At 35.5% G+C, this 16834-nt stretch overlaps 1 protein-coding gene and 1 non-coding gene across 2 annotated transcripts in view; one reads left to right on the plus strand and one right to left on the minus strand.

Annotated features, from left to right (window-relative positions):
• Positions 1–3305, plus strand: part of LOC133516986 (proton channel OtopLc-like) — a 38720-nt gene extending 35415 nt beyond the window's left edge. The window contains exons 13-15 of the mRNA XM_061850085.1: positions 726–881; positions 1369–1618; positions 2769–3305. Coding sequence (XP_061706069.1) covers positions 726–881; positions 1369–1618; positions 2769–3089 — 727 coding nt within the window. The 3' untranslated portion in view covers positions 3090–3305. The remainder of the gene's footprint in view (positions 1–725; positions 882–1368; positions 1619–2768) is intronic.
• Trnat-cgu (transfer RNA threonine (anticodon CGU)) lies at positions 2154–2225 on the minus strand. The gene has a single exon. It is a non-coding gene; the product is annotated as a tRNA-Thr (tRNA).
• Positions 3306–16834: the final 13529 nt, after the last annotated feature.

Consider the following 16834-nt stretch of genomic DNA (forward strand, 5'->3'; position numbering starts at 1 on the left):
ATGTTAAAACTATATGGCGCTATTAAATAAGAATATGCCTAAAATGTTTTTATTATGTTTTAATAGTACTTTTGTGTACAAGACACTGGGCGTTAAAGTCTGATTTTATATTAAGAAATCATAAATAGCAATATGTGATAGATTTTATTCGTTTATCAAAGAGTATTTGAAATATAGGTGGAATGTCAAAGAAAATTTTGTAGCCACAGTTAAATTTACTGCCATCTTTAGACACAAGATTAAAACTTTTAGAACGCCATTTGACTTAGATCCTCATTCTTTCACGATATGTGTTAAATTTGTTAAATGTCGACAAGTGGCGCCATCTTACCGGGCATAATCCAAAGGTTGTGGCGAAACGACGAATAGGTTGACCGTCTTAACTTAAATTAAATATTTATATATAATTAATTATATTACTAATAGTACAGAAGGTTGTCTCACCTGGGCGCGTAGCCAACGAAACGCAACTGTCACTGTCGCACTAATATGAAAGAGTGATAGAGTGAAATGACTTCGCTAGGCCATGGAGCGTTAACGATTGGCACGTTGTTGGCTACGCAGCCTATTGTTTAGCTGCTCAAATTAGACAATACGTCGCGTCGTTGACATAAGGATTTATGATTTTCTTACAAAGTACTATGTATAAGCTGTAACCGCAGATTATGGCACGTTTTAGTTTTTAACAGCAGTGTTCAGCTTCTTTAGCTATTTATTTTCTGCAGAATCCCGACCGCAAACGAAGACAATGACTTCACAAGCAACATTGTGATCCACGCGGACTGCCACGCGTCCAACCGCGGCATGTTCATGGGGCTGGTGCTGATGGTCTTCGTCGTGGGCATGCTCATCGTTGGTTTCGTCTTCAGCAGCGGCGGCGAGTTGGTTTCTTTTTAATGTAGAACCCGTTAGAAAATCTAGTATCTTTTGGTTTAAAATGAAAATTTAACTGCAGTTTTAGCACTCTTCATATTAAATTTATAATCTTAAATAGTAATCGTGCGCAGATTTATTCGCATCGAGTGGGGAAACGACGTTTACCTTAGTGTCCCTTTTACTTAGGCCTAAATAAATGGTTTGCCCCAGTCTAGACATTTCGATGAACATATTTAGTGTCAAATTGTATTGCATATGTTATTTAGTAAAACGGGACATAACCGCGTACAAATGTGTTCAATTCCGTTGTGATATTGACGTCGACTGAGACTTGTTAATAGTCTTTCTCCGGCACCGCAAGTGCAATGTCGCGCTCGAAGCGTTTGAGTTAATTTTCAAGCCCATACGCAATTAAGTCCTGTTCAAGTGAATAATAATATGTTAAAAATCGTGAAAGTACACACCTTGAGTTGCTTTTGTTTAATATTTCAGGGGAATTTTGGAGATCGGATACTTGATGAATGACTCGACCAAACTGGCACTTCATGTGGCTATGTTTATTGCGGCAATATTTGCCTACTTCCAGACGAGGAAGTTGGATATCAACGAACATCCCATTTCTCTTCTTGACGACATTTTACTATTTATCTGCATACCCGCCTTCTTTTTGGAGACAGTACTGTCTTTGGTGGCTACGATCGCCTTACTTAACGTTGTAAAAACAGTAGATTTGATACTTATGGTGAGTTATATTTTTACAACATTCAACTTGCAAAATAATCATTTCTGTTTTGATCTCTATTTACGAGTACAGTCAGCATCAAAAGTAACGGATCAAATAACGCTCCATAAGTGTAGATACTTTATATAACAGCTTAACAAAAACTGATGTCTTTAATATAGAACAAATGAGACTGTAAAAGATATACTTTGGAACGTGAATTTTAGAAATTTATCTATATTTGGAAAAGTTATCTGAGATGTCAGATACTTTGGGCGCGTTATTTCATCCGCTACTATTGATGCTGACTGTACTTATCCTCCAAATGGAACTGATACAAATTAAACTCGGTTGAATAAAAGTATTACCAAGTTGAAGTTCATCAGAATTATCTAGATACAAATAAATACAAAAATTATTGCCTTAAGTATAATGTTTAAGGTAAAATATTAGATAATGATTATTTATTTACGATTTATCGCGTAAAAATGAGCAATGAAGGAAATAAACTAAGTTTAAAAAAATATTTTCAAATAACAACAAGTGTGACTAAATATGCCTCCTGTGAGGATTGAACTCACGACCCCTGGTTTACGAGACCAGTGCTCTACCACTGAGCTAAAGAGGCGATGAAGTCGATCTGCGAAATTAAGTCAGAAGATCGGCGCGGCGCCGACGGCTATATAAGTAGCAGTAAGAACAATAAACACATACTTCGTAGACACAAATAGGCCGACACCTGTTAAACATTATCATTATTATCAATCAAGCGATTTATTTTTCTAATACAATACAAAGTTTTCAAGTTAACACGCAGGCTGCAGAGGGCAGTATAGTTATCGACAACCTTCACATAATTCATTAAAGATTTATTGCTACTACATTAAAATTATGAATTTTGTGCTACGAATTATCAGTTACAGAGCATTTTATTTCACGTATGGATTAGGATGCGTCACACATCCTAATCCATAAATTACATGATATAAGTTAATTGACTAAATGATTTCAAGCATTCGATCACAGGTAATCTTTTATGAGAGAAATTAGTCATTTTGCCATTTTAAATCTGATAATAGCACAATAATCACAAAGCCAATTTTCTCAGATATTGTTTCATTATACTTAAATTTTGAATATTTGTAAAGAAAATGTATATATTTTTTTAAAGATGATCCAAGTGGTGTTACAAACGGCGCTACTAGTGGACGGCCTGCGGCGCTGCAGCAACAGCCGCAAGCTGCGGCGCAGCAAGCCGGGCCGCGAGCTGCTCATGTTCCTCATCATCGCCAACGTGGGCATGTGGCTCCTGAACACCTTCTCCTACAAGAGCCCGGAGAGCCTCGACGAGCGGTACGCGTACTACGGTAAGGTCACTTGGACCATTCTCGGCCACATCAGCCTGCCGCTCATCATGTTCTACCGGTTCCACTCGAGCGTTTGCTTCGTGGACATGTGGGACTCCGCCTACAAACCTGGGTCAGAACATTAGAACAAATGTTTTTTTTTTTTTCATAAAAAAGAATACACTATCACGGTTATGTTATGATATGAATAATGAGGAGTGCGTTATTATCATAAAAGTAAATTCAATTTCGGTGTAATTCACGATCGCCAAATTCATTATATATAATTTTACGTTAAAATTAATAATTGTTTTAGGAAGGTACATAAGGTAGACTTGTTACTGGAATATTATAATGCTCTGTGAAAATAACACTGGTACCTACGTATTATTATTCAGGTACAGTATTATTATATGTTGTGGCAGTAATTTTCATAAGAAAAACCCATTTAAATCAGAGTAGAAATATTGTTAAAAAGGGATACTACGGTAAGGTCACAAGGACTATACTCGGCCACAGATCTGAGTGTATACAGTCAGCAGCGGAGATCATTAATATTCTAAGATTACTGTAACAAAATAACATAGACTCATCTACTTAGTCAGGTCATAAGTTCTGTCTGATAAAAAAGGTTTTTACTGATAAAAAAGCTATAGGTACAGATCCCTTATTTATTATTCATATATATGGGTTAAAAGCTTATTAAATGCTGAATTACTTACAATATAATTTAATGTAATTTGCTGTCTCAATTTTACATATTTTTTTATAAAATTCGCAAAAATGTTATAAAAAAAACATGCAAAAAATACGCGACCTGTTCAAGGTAATTTGGATCCCTATTTATTTATTTTTCTTTTTTACATGGTTAAATATTACATTAAACAACAACTGGATCTTCTTAAAATATATAATTCATGTATATTGGTATTGCCAAAATTGCAACTGTACGTGTTTTTCCAAAGCTACTCGTTGGATGGCAGTCAAAACTTAGCGTGTCACTGAAAAGTACCCTAAGTTTGAAGGGTATTAGCTGAAGTACATACTTGTCAAAGAACTAAATTCTAGTGATAAAATAACGTTCTAATAAAGTAGGTTCATACAAATAAACAATTATACCTATTTTTGTAAAGTAGAATTTTTCAAAATCTAGCCAAGTATTAACGTCTAACGACATTCCCAAAGTAAACAAGTAGTAAATAAGGACACGATCTAAATTTAAGACTAAATTATATTACGTTTTGATTAGTATAAAACAAGCTTTCAAATCATGATAAACTTTTGTATAAAAAGCTTTGTATTACATTTTATCAGTCAAAACCTTTGGGACAAAACTTATGACCTAAGTATGTATACGAGTTCCACTCGAAAATATTTATACATGTGCGGAGGTCGGTGGTATTACGCTAAAAGATGCCACTTTGCCAGTGGTGTACAACGGGTTTCATAATTGATATAAGTATAGGATTACAATTGTAGTTGATACCCCGCAATCCCGCAAAGTAATATCTTTTGTCTATGGCCCGATTTACACATTCGAGGAGCGCGGCTATCTTGAACGCTCGCGCGCTCCTCATATACTATTCGTGCTTGAAATTGGAGACCCTCCGAAACAAGTCGCGCGAGTGACTAAAATACGTGAGTTAACCCGTAAAATTAGCTTAATGTTAGTATGACTCACAATGGTTTCTAATTCGAACATTGATTAGTGTTAACGGCGAGTTCATACAACATGTGAATCAATCTGTAAATCGGGCCTAAAACAATCACAACCAAAGTTTTAGTTTGATTCGCTCGATTAGCTTAGTTTATTTAATTTGTTTAGATGTTGTTTTAGAACATGGTTTAGTTATAAGAAAACTCATTTAAATACATTTATGATAATAAATAAAAACGTATTTTATTAACCTTTCATTTATTTTCCTGCTAAAATGGAATCCGAAAAGAACAAATAAAATATAGGTAAACGGTGAGGTAAACGGTGAATTGGTACTAGCCTATTTAGTATCAATTAATACATCTATTTTCAGCGAAACTAATCAAGTGATCTATTTTAAATAAAATCGAAAGAATTAACAAATGTTTAAAAATTGTACCACGCGGTTTGTAGTTGTCACCGTTTCCTTAGCTTATACGTCTAAAGTTAATGCCATCAAAAACATTTTCATGTAAAATGTTGCCAAGACGAAACCATCAAAAAGCACTGCACTATCAAAAAGTTATCAGATCCCCTAGTGTAAATTTATTCGATAGCGAAACGTGACGTACGCGTTTGTGTTAAGTCTCATTTTGTATGCGATTTAGAAACAGCGCGCCAAGCGGGACGTTTTGGAAACTCAAAATCCCATACAAAATCAGACTTAACGCAAACGCGTATGTCACGTTTCGATATCGAATAAATTTACACTAGGGGTACAGATCTCTTGTAGAGCAAAGTTTCTAACTCTACAAGGCCTAACTTCACAAACTCTACACCTTAGTCAAAATACACCTACACCTAAACTCTACACCTTAACTTAGTCTTAGGCTTGGCCGTTTCACTATCGTCACATGGGCGTTAGGTGAAAAATGTATTCCCTAATCATCATTTTTTATTATAAAATACTTCTTGCATTTTTTGTTATTTGTGTACTAATAGAATAGAATAGAACTGAAATAATTTACCTATTCGTAAGCACAAACACTAAATAGAAAATTATACAAGACAGGGAGACATAAAACGGAGAAAGTGCCACGAAACGGCCTCATCTCAGTATGTTGCTGGCGACTTCCCGCGCTACTACTATCTTTTATTTCAACTTCCTAGCACTTCAGGAAGTACCCTAAGGGTTTTGATGATCATCAGTGAGTGAGTCAGTGACGAAATCAGTTCTTTTTAGATATGAATAAAATCTTAAGTATAAGATCTATGCAATTTAAATAGTTTATGCTGAATAAATCCACTATTGACATTAAATTCCGAGAATTTTGTTTATCTGGTATAATCCAAACCCAAGTTATGAGGGTTCAAAAAATGACGAAGTGCTTCGAGAAAAAGTAGGTAGTGCCCTTGCGCTTCGCTTTGCTCGTCTTGGCGTCAGATATAAACAACGCGGTCAATATCCAATATTAGGTCGACCACGCCCCTGTAACCACGCAGTAAATGGATTGAGTAGTTACTCACGATATGCGTTTGAGCATAACCACAAAGCACGTCTCAATACGACGGCGTCTTAGCTGACCAACCCAGAGAGCGAGTTAATTAATGCCTCTACCCTGATGCAATTACTGAATATTAGGTTAAGTACTACTACCGAGGAGCCAGGGCGCACTCAGCCACGATACAAACTAGTTAAGTACCGCAATCACAGATTAGAAGGTTCGTTGAGGTGAAAATTCGGCACTATCGAAAATAAGAATTTTCGGCCTTTTCTTACCATGAGGTTGGCCACCACTAAATGCCATTTCATCGTTTTCGCGTATACCAATTGTTTGTAGGGCAAATTAAGTGAATCCGGATCCCGGCATGTGTCGTTATTTTTTTGCTTGCAAGGGAATAAATAATAATATCGATTGACAATTGTATTGATTGACATTTGTATTGTATTGTAATTGTAAAGTTTTAGTTTTCAAGTCGCGTATCTGTTACAGTATTGTTTAATGTGTACGACCAGGACGGCGCACACCGTGTGTACCAAAGCCTGTGTACTTTATCCACATACTACACATACTCGGGTGAACTTTACACTATGGCTTTCGTGAAAGCATTTTTAATTTATTGGTAGGCTTAAAAATTACAGGCTTGTTTAATGGACAAAATGGGCATTTATAAGGAACAAAGATTGAACACAAATCAGCCCTATTCCAAATCAAGCCCTAACTGTTGGTTTGTAATTTTCTATTACAAGATCTAGAATCTAATAAGCTTTAATGTTGCTTTACACTATACCTTCATAGAGAACGTAGATTAAGCGAATTTTTCCAGGATGGTACACATTTTCCAAGATGGCTGCGATTCCTCGAGTTCCCCAAATGTCGAATAGTGTTGGTATGAAAAAGGGGCCCTTAATTTTAATATATACCAAATTTCAGGACTGTTCCAGAGATTTCGAGGTTGATCCTATTCCGATTGTGCTGTTTACCTACATCTGTAAAATATGTACAGTCAGCATCAAAAGTAGCGGATCAAATAACGCTTCATAAGTATAAGTATACCATTCTGTAACTGCTTAACAAAAAGTGATGTATTTAATATAGTACAAATAAGACTGTAAAAGATATACTTTTGAACGTGAATTTCAGAAATTTATCTGTATTTGGAAAAGTTATCTCGGATGTCAGATACTTTTGGCGCGTTATTTCATCCGATACTATTGATGCTGACTGTACTACCGACAACCAGTCGCATGATTCATGAAAACAGGGCTTCATTATAAATAGATAACTGAAGCATACTAAGACCTTTGTTGTTGACTGAACTTACAATGAAAATCACAACACAAAACATATTCAGAGTTTGCAATATGTGTTTCGTCAGGTGAATACAAAATACAAGTAGAAATCTTTTAGATCGATAATAGCTACTGGCAAACTATTTATTGAGGGTATTGTTTGTTTATTTTTCTCTTTTTAACCTTTAAGTCTTTATATGTGAGTGAGATTGAAATTACGAAACCGGAGGCCAATTCAAACCCACATTTTGATATCTAAATCATGTCCACTTGTTATGATTCGCGCGTCCATGTCGCTCGTACTTCTTCGTACATATGATGGCGCGAGCGAGACGCACAGGCGAAAAATAACAAACAAACATTATTTTGATATCAAAATGTAAGTTCGAATTGGCCTCCCAATATATTTAATGAATATTCTCAATTGTTATGCGACGCGCCCCACGCGGGAACATATGAGCCGCGAGTGAAGGCACGCTCGAATCACGCGGATCTGCGCTCGGCTGACCAATGCCACTGTTGTTTAATTGTTTCCGACCTTCCCTGAATAACGGCTGCCTACTATTGACGAATTTCAACCACATGAATAGCGACTACAGAGGCATTTTGGATGCTCCAGTTACCTATGCTTGGTAGTCTCATCTATTTATGTGAGTATATTTTATTTACTACGAGTATATCTACAATTAATATTACCGAGTTGTTTCCCATTATACTTTAAATATATGATCTTTTTTATATTATTTGGAGGTATAATCCCGCTAAATTGATACTCGCTAACGTTATATATAAATAAATATAATATGTAATTGTACTTATAACGAGTTGATAGTTACTAGTCGCAATGTTAGACATACTTACGTTTAATTAATTGGAATTATTTAATGTCATCCCGACCTCCATCCCACATACTTATATGATTATTACTAAGATACTGTCTCACCTTAGCGCTTTACTATTGCATTTTATAGGAGTCTGGAATCCGCTGTCCGAATAAAGACATTCGGCCCGATTTGAAGAATGAAATACGAGAAAGATAAGTTCTGGTTTAGATAAGTTCTCATTTGTTGCATAATTGACAGAAGCAGCTCGATTCAGGCAACCAATGTCACTTTGACGCTAGAAATATCGTAGATAGATTTTATTGGGCTCACAGTTGAATCGAAATAAACGTTAATTTTGACATGTCTTTTAGTTAACGATCTTTCCAAGATCTTAAACGTGTCTTGATCATTCTTCGAATCGGGCCGATTGTGGGCGACACACCTTTTTAGAAGATGTTACTCCGACCTCCGCCCACGTGCCAACAATAATATTGGATTAAGTAGTAGAAATTGTTTCAACATTTTATTTCCAATATTATTTAAGTAAAAGTTACAGCTAATTTTGGAACAGTGTCAAGTAATGCAGAATAATTTGAAAAAGTACCAATATAATTCATCCAAAGGTATAGTTTTTCCCTAATTATTTTCTTATTGACTGCTATTTATTATATTGCACACAACTGTAGGTATAAAATAAATAAACGCAACTATTGTGTTTCACTTACACATTTTATGAAATCGGTTCCTACTTAATATAAGGCCAGTCAAATAATACTTTTGCGAATAATACATTTTTAGTTAACCGGAAATCGTTTTAACCTTCATTTGGTCCTAAATGTAATCCGCGTTTGTGCAATCCCCGGAGTTCTGCATATGTTTTTGCTCCTTTTTTCAGTTTTTGCTTGTTACTCAAAAACGGTATGTCCGAATTCCGAATTCCGAATTCCGAATACGCTCTTATTGGCCCTAATTAATTTAATTGGCCTATATAGCGATATTGTTGTCCATCCAACTAAGCTAACCCTGCGCAGACTTTGTTATGACAAATTGTGTGCAAAAAGTCACTTAAAACGACATCTTTTTTATGTGTCGTTTCTGGTGGCTCTCCACACTCTGCTACTGCAAAATCTGTGCAGCTAGTTTCGTCCGACATGAGTTAAGTGGGTAGGTACCTACTATTATCGATATTTTTTAAGTAAATAAACTATATAGGTATAACTTATTACTCTTTTACATAATAGAATCAATTTCTGATTATAAACTTGACAAAATATCATAAAAATAAAACTAACCCAACTTCTGTAATGTACAGTCAGCATCAAAAGTAGCGGATCAAATAACGCTTCATAAGTATCTACCATTCTGTAACAGCTTAACAAAAAATGATGTCTTTAATATAGAACAACTAAGACTGTAAAAGATATACTTTTGAACTGGAATTTTAGAAATTCATCTATTTTTGAAAAAGTTATCCGGAATATCAGATACTTTTGTCGCGTTGTTTCATCCGCTACTTTTGATGCTGACTGTACATCTCAATAACTGCTTAACCGCTTTCGATACGGTTTTAAGTATTCAACGTGTGAAATGTGTTTAACTTTAATATTACTTACATACATACTTGCAAACGGTACGTTAATAGTGTCAAACAAAATTCTTTTCTGGTACGTTTTGTTATAAAATATTTGGTTTATCTCAAAGTCAGTTGATCCGTGAAACTTTTAGATATTTTTTAACAGACCCCATATAATCTCGGCTCCTTCCGGCATTGAATAATAATTTAATAATGCATTTTTTTAAATAATGTGTATGACTAATATATGTCATATACTAAAGCTGGCATTAGTGACTTTTTCTTTAGAATATAACATTTAATTCAGTATACAATAATCAAATTATATGCTTAAAATACTGTGTATGAGCTCTCACCCACACGCACGAGCTCCGGCTTAGAAACGTGTCAAAACGTGCAGCCATTTCAACCGTTCACCTACCCATAATACAATATTAGAAGGATGAAACATTAATAGATACAATAATATTATGGTATTAGAAACCAATACAAAGCCTTCACGGTCCTTAACGAGTCGATCTCAAATATATACACGTGGGTTTATGTATGAATATAAATGACTGAATAATTTCAATAAAGGGAAATATTTAAAACGCCAGCTCAGGTGGTCCTGGCCATTAGCGTGTCATGATTTAATTGATGCCCCTTCGTTTTTCATGTTATTTTAACTGAATTAATTAATTACGTTATAAAAGCTTTTCCAGCTTTTTACTAGTTAGGTACTTAATTTTTTTAGGGTCCTCTTATAATAGTAACTGCGTTTATTGAAAGGTTAACTCAAATCCAGTACTGACACTCATATATGACCGGAATAATTCTAGATACATTTATTGAATGGACAGTTAGGATCGCTCTGCGTGCACATATGGTTCAGGACAATGAGATATTATAATGGATAGCGGTCACGCTCGAGGCGCACGCGCAGGCAGTATTTTGAACGCTTACCGAGTACTCACGAGACTAGACTCGGGTGATCTGTGACCTCGAGATCCGTGGCAGTTATTCGGAAATCGAGGTAACAGTTATACTGGTTTTGCTGAATCGAATACCAGGCTAAGGTTAGAAAGCCATGAAAATGGTATTGCAAACCGGAAGGGCGCGACGACGGAAGCGCCCCTACGACCCGTGACACTGCGCACACGCGCTTTGTTGCCTGATCGAAGCACACGTGATATATGGACCAATTAGAAAAAAAAACAGTGATTTGAAGGGATAAAAGTGATATCATATACATTTAATTACCTTGTTTTCGAAATCTGTGCATACTGATATTTGTAAAGCTTTAGGCTTTGAATGGGATAATTGACTATGTGTGTAAGAAATAATCGAATCAGTAAAGTATTATATACATTACAAAATTTATTTTATCCGGGTTCTATGAATCCACTCCGGTCGCATATTTTCTTTTTATAAGCAAGTAATCACACAACAATAAAAATACAGTGCATTTGAAAAATTGATTAATTATTTTAACACATTCATCAAAAATGTATTGCTTAAAGTGAAGCTTCATCGCAGCATCCTAGCAGTTTAAAGTGGACTTATGAAAATTTCCTCAAAAGATTCATTTTGTAATATGTATGTACTTAGGTATATCACCCAATTACATACATATGGAAAAAACATCAGACGCGAAGTGGCACAGATTGCCATAAGCCGAGCGGAACTAACGTGAAGAGTCTCCACGTCGGTCTATTAATAGGACGTATAAATGTAGCGCCGCGTTGAGGGTGCTCCGTCCGCTGGAGGACCCTACAGCTTCAAGGTAAGCGACTTATTATCCCACTCCATCACCAATTGCACTCGGCAACAGCATTACGTTCAACTTCAACAATGTAGAGACGTGTAAACATTAACACTTTATCTTTCATTATTGCACAGAGTTTCCGTTCTGGCATCGCTAAAATTACATCTAAATTTTATTATAATCTCGCACGTAATCAAGTACGTTATAAAATAGGGGTCCAATTTTAAAGCTTGCTGCGGTACTGTGACCCAGAAGACAGAAGTCCCAAGTAGGTAATATAAAAATGTATCCCGCCGTAGCGTAAAAATTGCCTTTAGACTTCCTTAACTTTGCTATGTCTATAGGAAAGAGGCGAACGAGTTAAGCATAGGTACTATAAAATGGGTATGGCCCTTAAAGTTGAATATATTAATACTAAATAGCATATACGCAACATAATTATTAGGGATGTTGATAACATTTTAATACACTTTTCATTATATACATAGATAGATACTTAATATTTAAAAATATATACATTAAAAAAAAAAACATTAATTTTACAAAAAATTAAAAAAATTTCGCGTCTAAACGCTCCAAGATATCATGTGATATAGTTAGACGACACGATGTGTTCAATAAACTGCTGTCAAACTGTCAGTCATAGGCATCGATCAAACGTTGTAGTATTTAATTTCTAAGATATTAAGTACATATACAAGGTGCCCGCGAGGTAGTGTTGGTAGCAACTCGAGTCTTTTGAGTCTAAATTGAAGAAATCGACTTGTTTTTCCGAGCCTCCAGAGCTTAAAAAAGTTCTGAGTCTTTTGAGTCCCGAGTCGAGTCCTTTATTGAGTCTTTTTTGAGCGTTACTCAAACGGACTCGAGTCTCCGGATAAAGACTCAGTCAACAATTTAAAGGTTTTACCGAAACAACAGTAAAGTAAATAAGGTTAACAACGCATTTCGAAGTTATTTGTAAAAAAAAATACAAGTTCTCCGAAAAGGACTCAAGTCTCTACAAAAGACTCGAGTCTCTAATAAGTTGAAAAGAACTAGAGTTCCATCTTAATTATGAGAGTCTGAAAAACTGAGTCGAGTCTTAAAGCAGAGGACTCAAAGGACTTGAGTCTTAACCAACACTACCGCGAGGAAATGGAAAGATTTTAAAAGTATATTTCGGATCGCATTTAGATACTTAAATGTCATATAAACTTTTTCTAATTCGCTTTGTTTCAGAGTTCATACCAATTTGAAAAAAAATCGCCTTTTTATTGTGTGTCAGTGTATAACGCCTTTTGGTTTTGTCCTTTGGCGTTGTCGCCACTATCAGTCAAGACGTCCTTATAGACAGTTATCAAAGTGTCAAGGAACACTTTGAATACACTAGTTTTACCAATAAAAAAAAATACCAATTCATATTAATGCATACATTTTACAAGAACATGTACTTATTATGTATGAAAATAAACAAAAAGTAAAAAAAAAAAAAAAAACAAAACAAAAATTTTTTTTTGCGGAATTTACTTAATGTATAAGATTTTGTCCTTCTTATGACCTCAGGAATACGTGGTTAAATTGTATAAGCTAAAATAATGAATAAAAAGTTTAATAAATCAACAGTTCGGAATAATATGATATATTTTAAAAGGTATGCATGTTATCTTATACTTTGAAAAATGTTACTTACAAAGATTCTTTTCACGTACCTAAACTCTGTGGCACAAAAATCCTTGTTCTTACTAAAGAAACTTGTCACCGTCAAATAATCTACTTTTGATAAATTTGAACGAGGCATTTCCTGTGATAAATCCAGGCTCCGTCGTAATATTCGTAATAATTCAAACACATTTTGCACTTAAAGCAGATAAGTCCAAAAAATATTGTCAATAAACATACTGTTTGAAATTTTTTTGGTTTACACAAACAACCTACCTGCAAGCACCACCTGTGTTGGAGTTACCTGCAAGGTTGTACATTTGGTCAGGTTTAACGACTTGTCTATTGTTGGCACTTCACTTGGCTCTATAATTTGGCAAATATGCGTGGTGCATCCTCAAACACAACCACGCGAAGTGCGCTTCTCGCACTGTAACGTAACGCACTCCGATTGGCGTTTGCAGTCACGCGATACTCGGCATTATTTTAAATACTTTTTATTAATTTTTAATTAAGGTACTATGCATATTTACATTTACAAAATATGGTCGAAAACAAGCATGCATGCATTCAAATATTCCCTGCAAATATATAACATTTTATACATTCGCGATTCATGTCAACATCCCTATGAAGGGGCCTACTGATTACCAGTTCGTCGGACGATATCAGCCTGTCAGTTATGTAAGATTGTCAGCTATAACTGACAGACCGATATCGTCCGGCAAACTGGCAGTCGGTGGGCCCCTTTATTCTGCTTGTATAATTATAACAGCGATACTCTTAACTGACCATTAATAGACTTTGTAATAAGGTTTACAAATGTTCAGTTACTATGTGGACGGAGTACTTGCAGCCCCGACAGTTATTAATTACTTAATAACAATGGAAACCGTTTGGTTATATAAAAAATATTATCGATTACTACTTGAAGGGTGGCTAAACCAAGTTTTCATACGTCTCTCGTTTACATTAGGTAGCAACTGTAAAATAGTTGTTATTAGGATTATTACGCACAGAGGTAACTATTAAAACATGACCCATTGATGTGTACATGAAGTAAAATGTGGGCTTTTATCTGTAAGTAGTGAAAGCATTTTACACGTCGACAAAATCACTTCAACGGCCCACTTTGCAATAGATTTAATATATCACCATGGCTAAAAGCAATCTCCGCCCAAAAACCTTGTGTATTTATGTTCCTCGGAAGAAACACGATGATAATATTTGTATTTTGTAAGTTTTGTTAGGAAGGTGGCAAAGAACGATAAACATTTTAATCACCTCGTTGGATATCAAAAGGAATTATGAAAATTACACATGCAAACTTACCTATCTCTAATGAACCTCCTTAAAGCGAAGTGATTAGTTGAACCCAAATAGGTTCATGTGATCAGTGTGCTGTGCATAATGGGGTGGGCCGGAAATAATGTTTAAAGGCGGCACTGGCAAGACGGCTACCCTTGCCGGCCGCCAGATTACCGACCTACAGTCTACACGAGTACACGTGTTCGCGACTCACTTATTTGGGGTGTAAAATTGAATTACTTTGGGGAACAAGAATTTCGAAAATGCTTTTAGTGATGTGATGTTGCTTCATAAATGTCCCTCTGCGGTTTGTTCAAAACCAATTGTGTACATAAATTTGTCATCTATGTTTTATTCTCGTATGCACCTACTTATTTTAAGCACTTCAGCCTAAATGGGTCGATCGAATTAAACGTTACAAATTCCATTAGATACGTTTTACTTGTGCCAGTTACAAGAATATTTTTTAAACTAATATTAGTACAAGGAGTTACTTAGTTGCCATAGTTAGTGGATCAATTCGACTATTCCCGGAGTAAGTCGGGCCGATCAAAGACGCGACGCCGCTCGACCGGAAAATTGCCCGGGCTCAATGAATATTATTAAACTCTTCAATAGTTTCCTTGTACTTTTATCTTGTTAGACGAAAACAATAGACATGCTAACATAACATAATAGTATTTTATGCAACAGTTACATAATAAAGGTTCTTAAAATTAAAGGGCCAAAATTACAAAACGAAGTTGAATTTTGTAAAGACAGGCCCGAGAATTTTAAGACCTAATTATGTAGCGTTGCACACAATATTTTTTCTAAGCAGCAAACACCTAAAATTATAAATGTAATCAAATTGGTTTGTAAATCTTTACCTAGAAATCAGAACTTAAAAAAAAAAGACAGTTGCATTATATTGTAGGAATCATAGACATAATTATATATTAATTGGTATTAATATTCCAAAGAAACCTGCTGTTAGGATCCTATATGTAGACAGGGGCGCCGGGGCCCGCCGCCGGGGCCCCACGTCACGCGCCGCGCATCTTATAAATTGATTTCGATCTCACTGGCAGTCATTTCGACGACAAATAAGAGTGTTGGAGTAGAAAAATAATTAAACATTATGAATAACATGAACATACCTCATCGTTACTAGATTTAATAAATGCCCAGTGTGTGAACAAAGTATTGAAAATAGATCTACCTTATATTACCTAACAGTTCACCATTATTTATGATATACGATAGTACTTACATACATAAACCGGTATAATATACCTAGAGATACGAGTAATATAACAATTTATTTATTGTTTGTGTGTGACATAAAATAAGGGTATTTAATTGAAGCGCTATTTTTATTGAACCACCTGTGCTTCCCACAGGAACAGAATAGTGTTCAAAATCACAAACGAGGGTCTAAAAGAGGCATAATTTGCTTTAATCACCGAGGCACGGAGAAGGCAGCCTCGTAATCCGATGGCGCGGCGCGACGCGGGCGCCACGCTCCGCCGCTCATATTTAGAGATATGTGCCGATCCAGCGGATGCCCAGTGAACCGCGAGAGGATGTGAGTTATTAAGTGGTATACTTTCAGGTGATCTGTCGAGTGAGAGAATCGTGCCGGCGTCCCGCTCCATATCGGAAACACACTGATGACATGGAATTAGAAATGTTGTGGATTTTAGATTAAACACGAATTAATAAAGTTATATAAAATACTAGCTTTTGCTCGCGACTTTGTCTGCGTGGATTAGTGCAGATTAGAGCAGATTATTTGAGCAGATTATTTTTTATCCAATCTGCTTTTATTGATTCCCCATACAAACAGCTACCCCCATATCACCCCCTAAAATGATAGCTAAGTAATTGGTCAAAAATTTTCATTATTTCTAACGAAAAGTTAAATAATAAGTCCTTTTTCTTCCACCCTCCTTTTTACACCCTTACAGGATGATTTCGGGGATAAAAACTATTCTATGTCCTTCCCGGGACTCAAACTATTTATATACGAAATTTCAACTAAATCGGTTCAGCGGTTTAAACGGGAAGAGGTAACAGACAGACAGCCAGACTTTCGCATTTATAATAATAGGATGGATTTATGTAGGTAAACGGTTGTTTGAATAGAGGTACGAAATAAACTGTATCTGTCTTCATTCATACTGCTCAAGAATAATATGCGCACAAAACACATTATACTCGTATTTCTTTTGTTTTTTTGTTTTTTGGGTTAATGGTAACGTTAATAGTAGCGAAATAGAATGTTAGATCTATATTATTTTAACCATTTAAAATATTTTACGGCATCACGAGGCAAGTACTAGATAGCTATTTTTTATTCTACGTTATAATTATAATAACACGGTAACGT

Source organism: Cydia pomonella, chromosome 4 (genome assembly GCF_033807575.1).
Source record: "Cydia pomonella isolate Wapato2018A chromosome 4, ilCydPomo1, whole genome shotgun sequence".
NCBI classification, from domain to species: domain Eukaryota; kingdom Metazoa; phylum Arthropoda; class Insecta; order Lepidoptera; family Tortricidae; genus Cydia; species Cydia pomonella.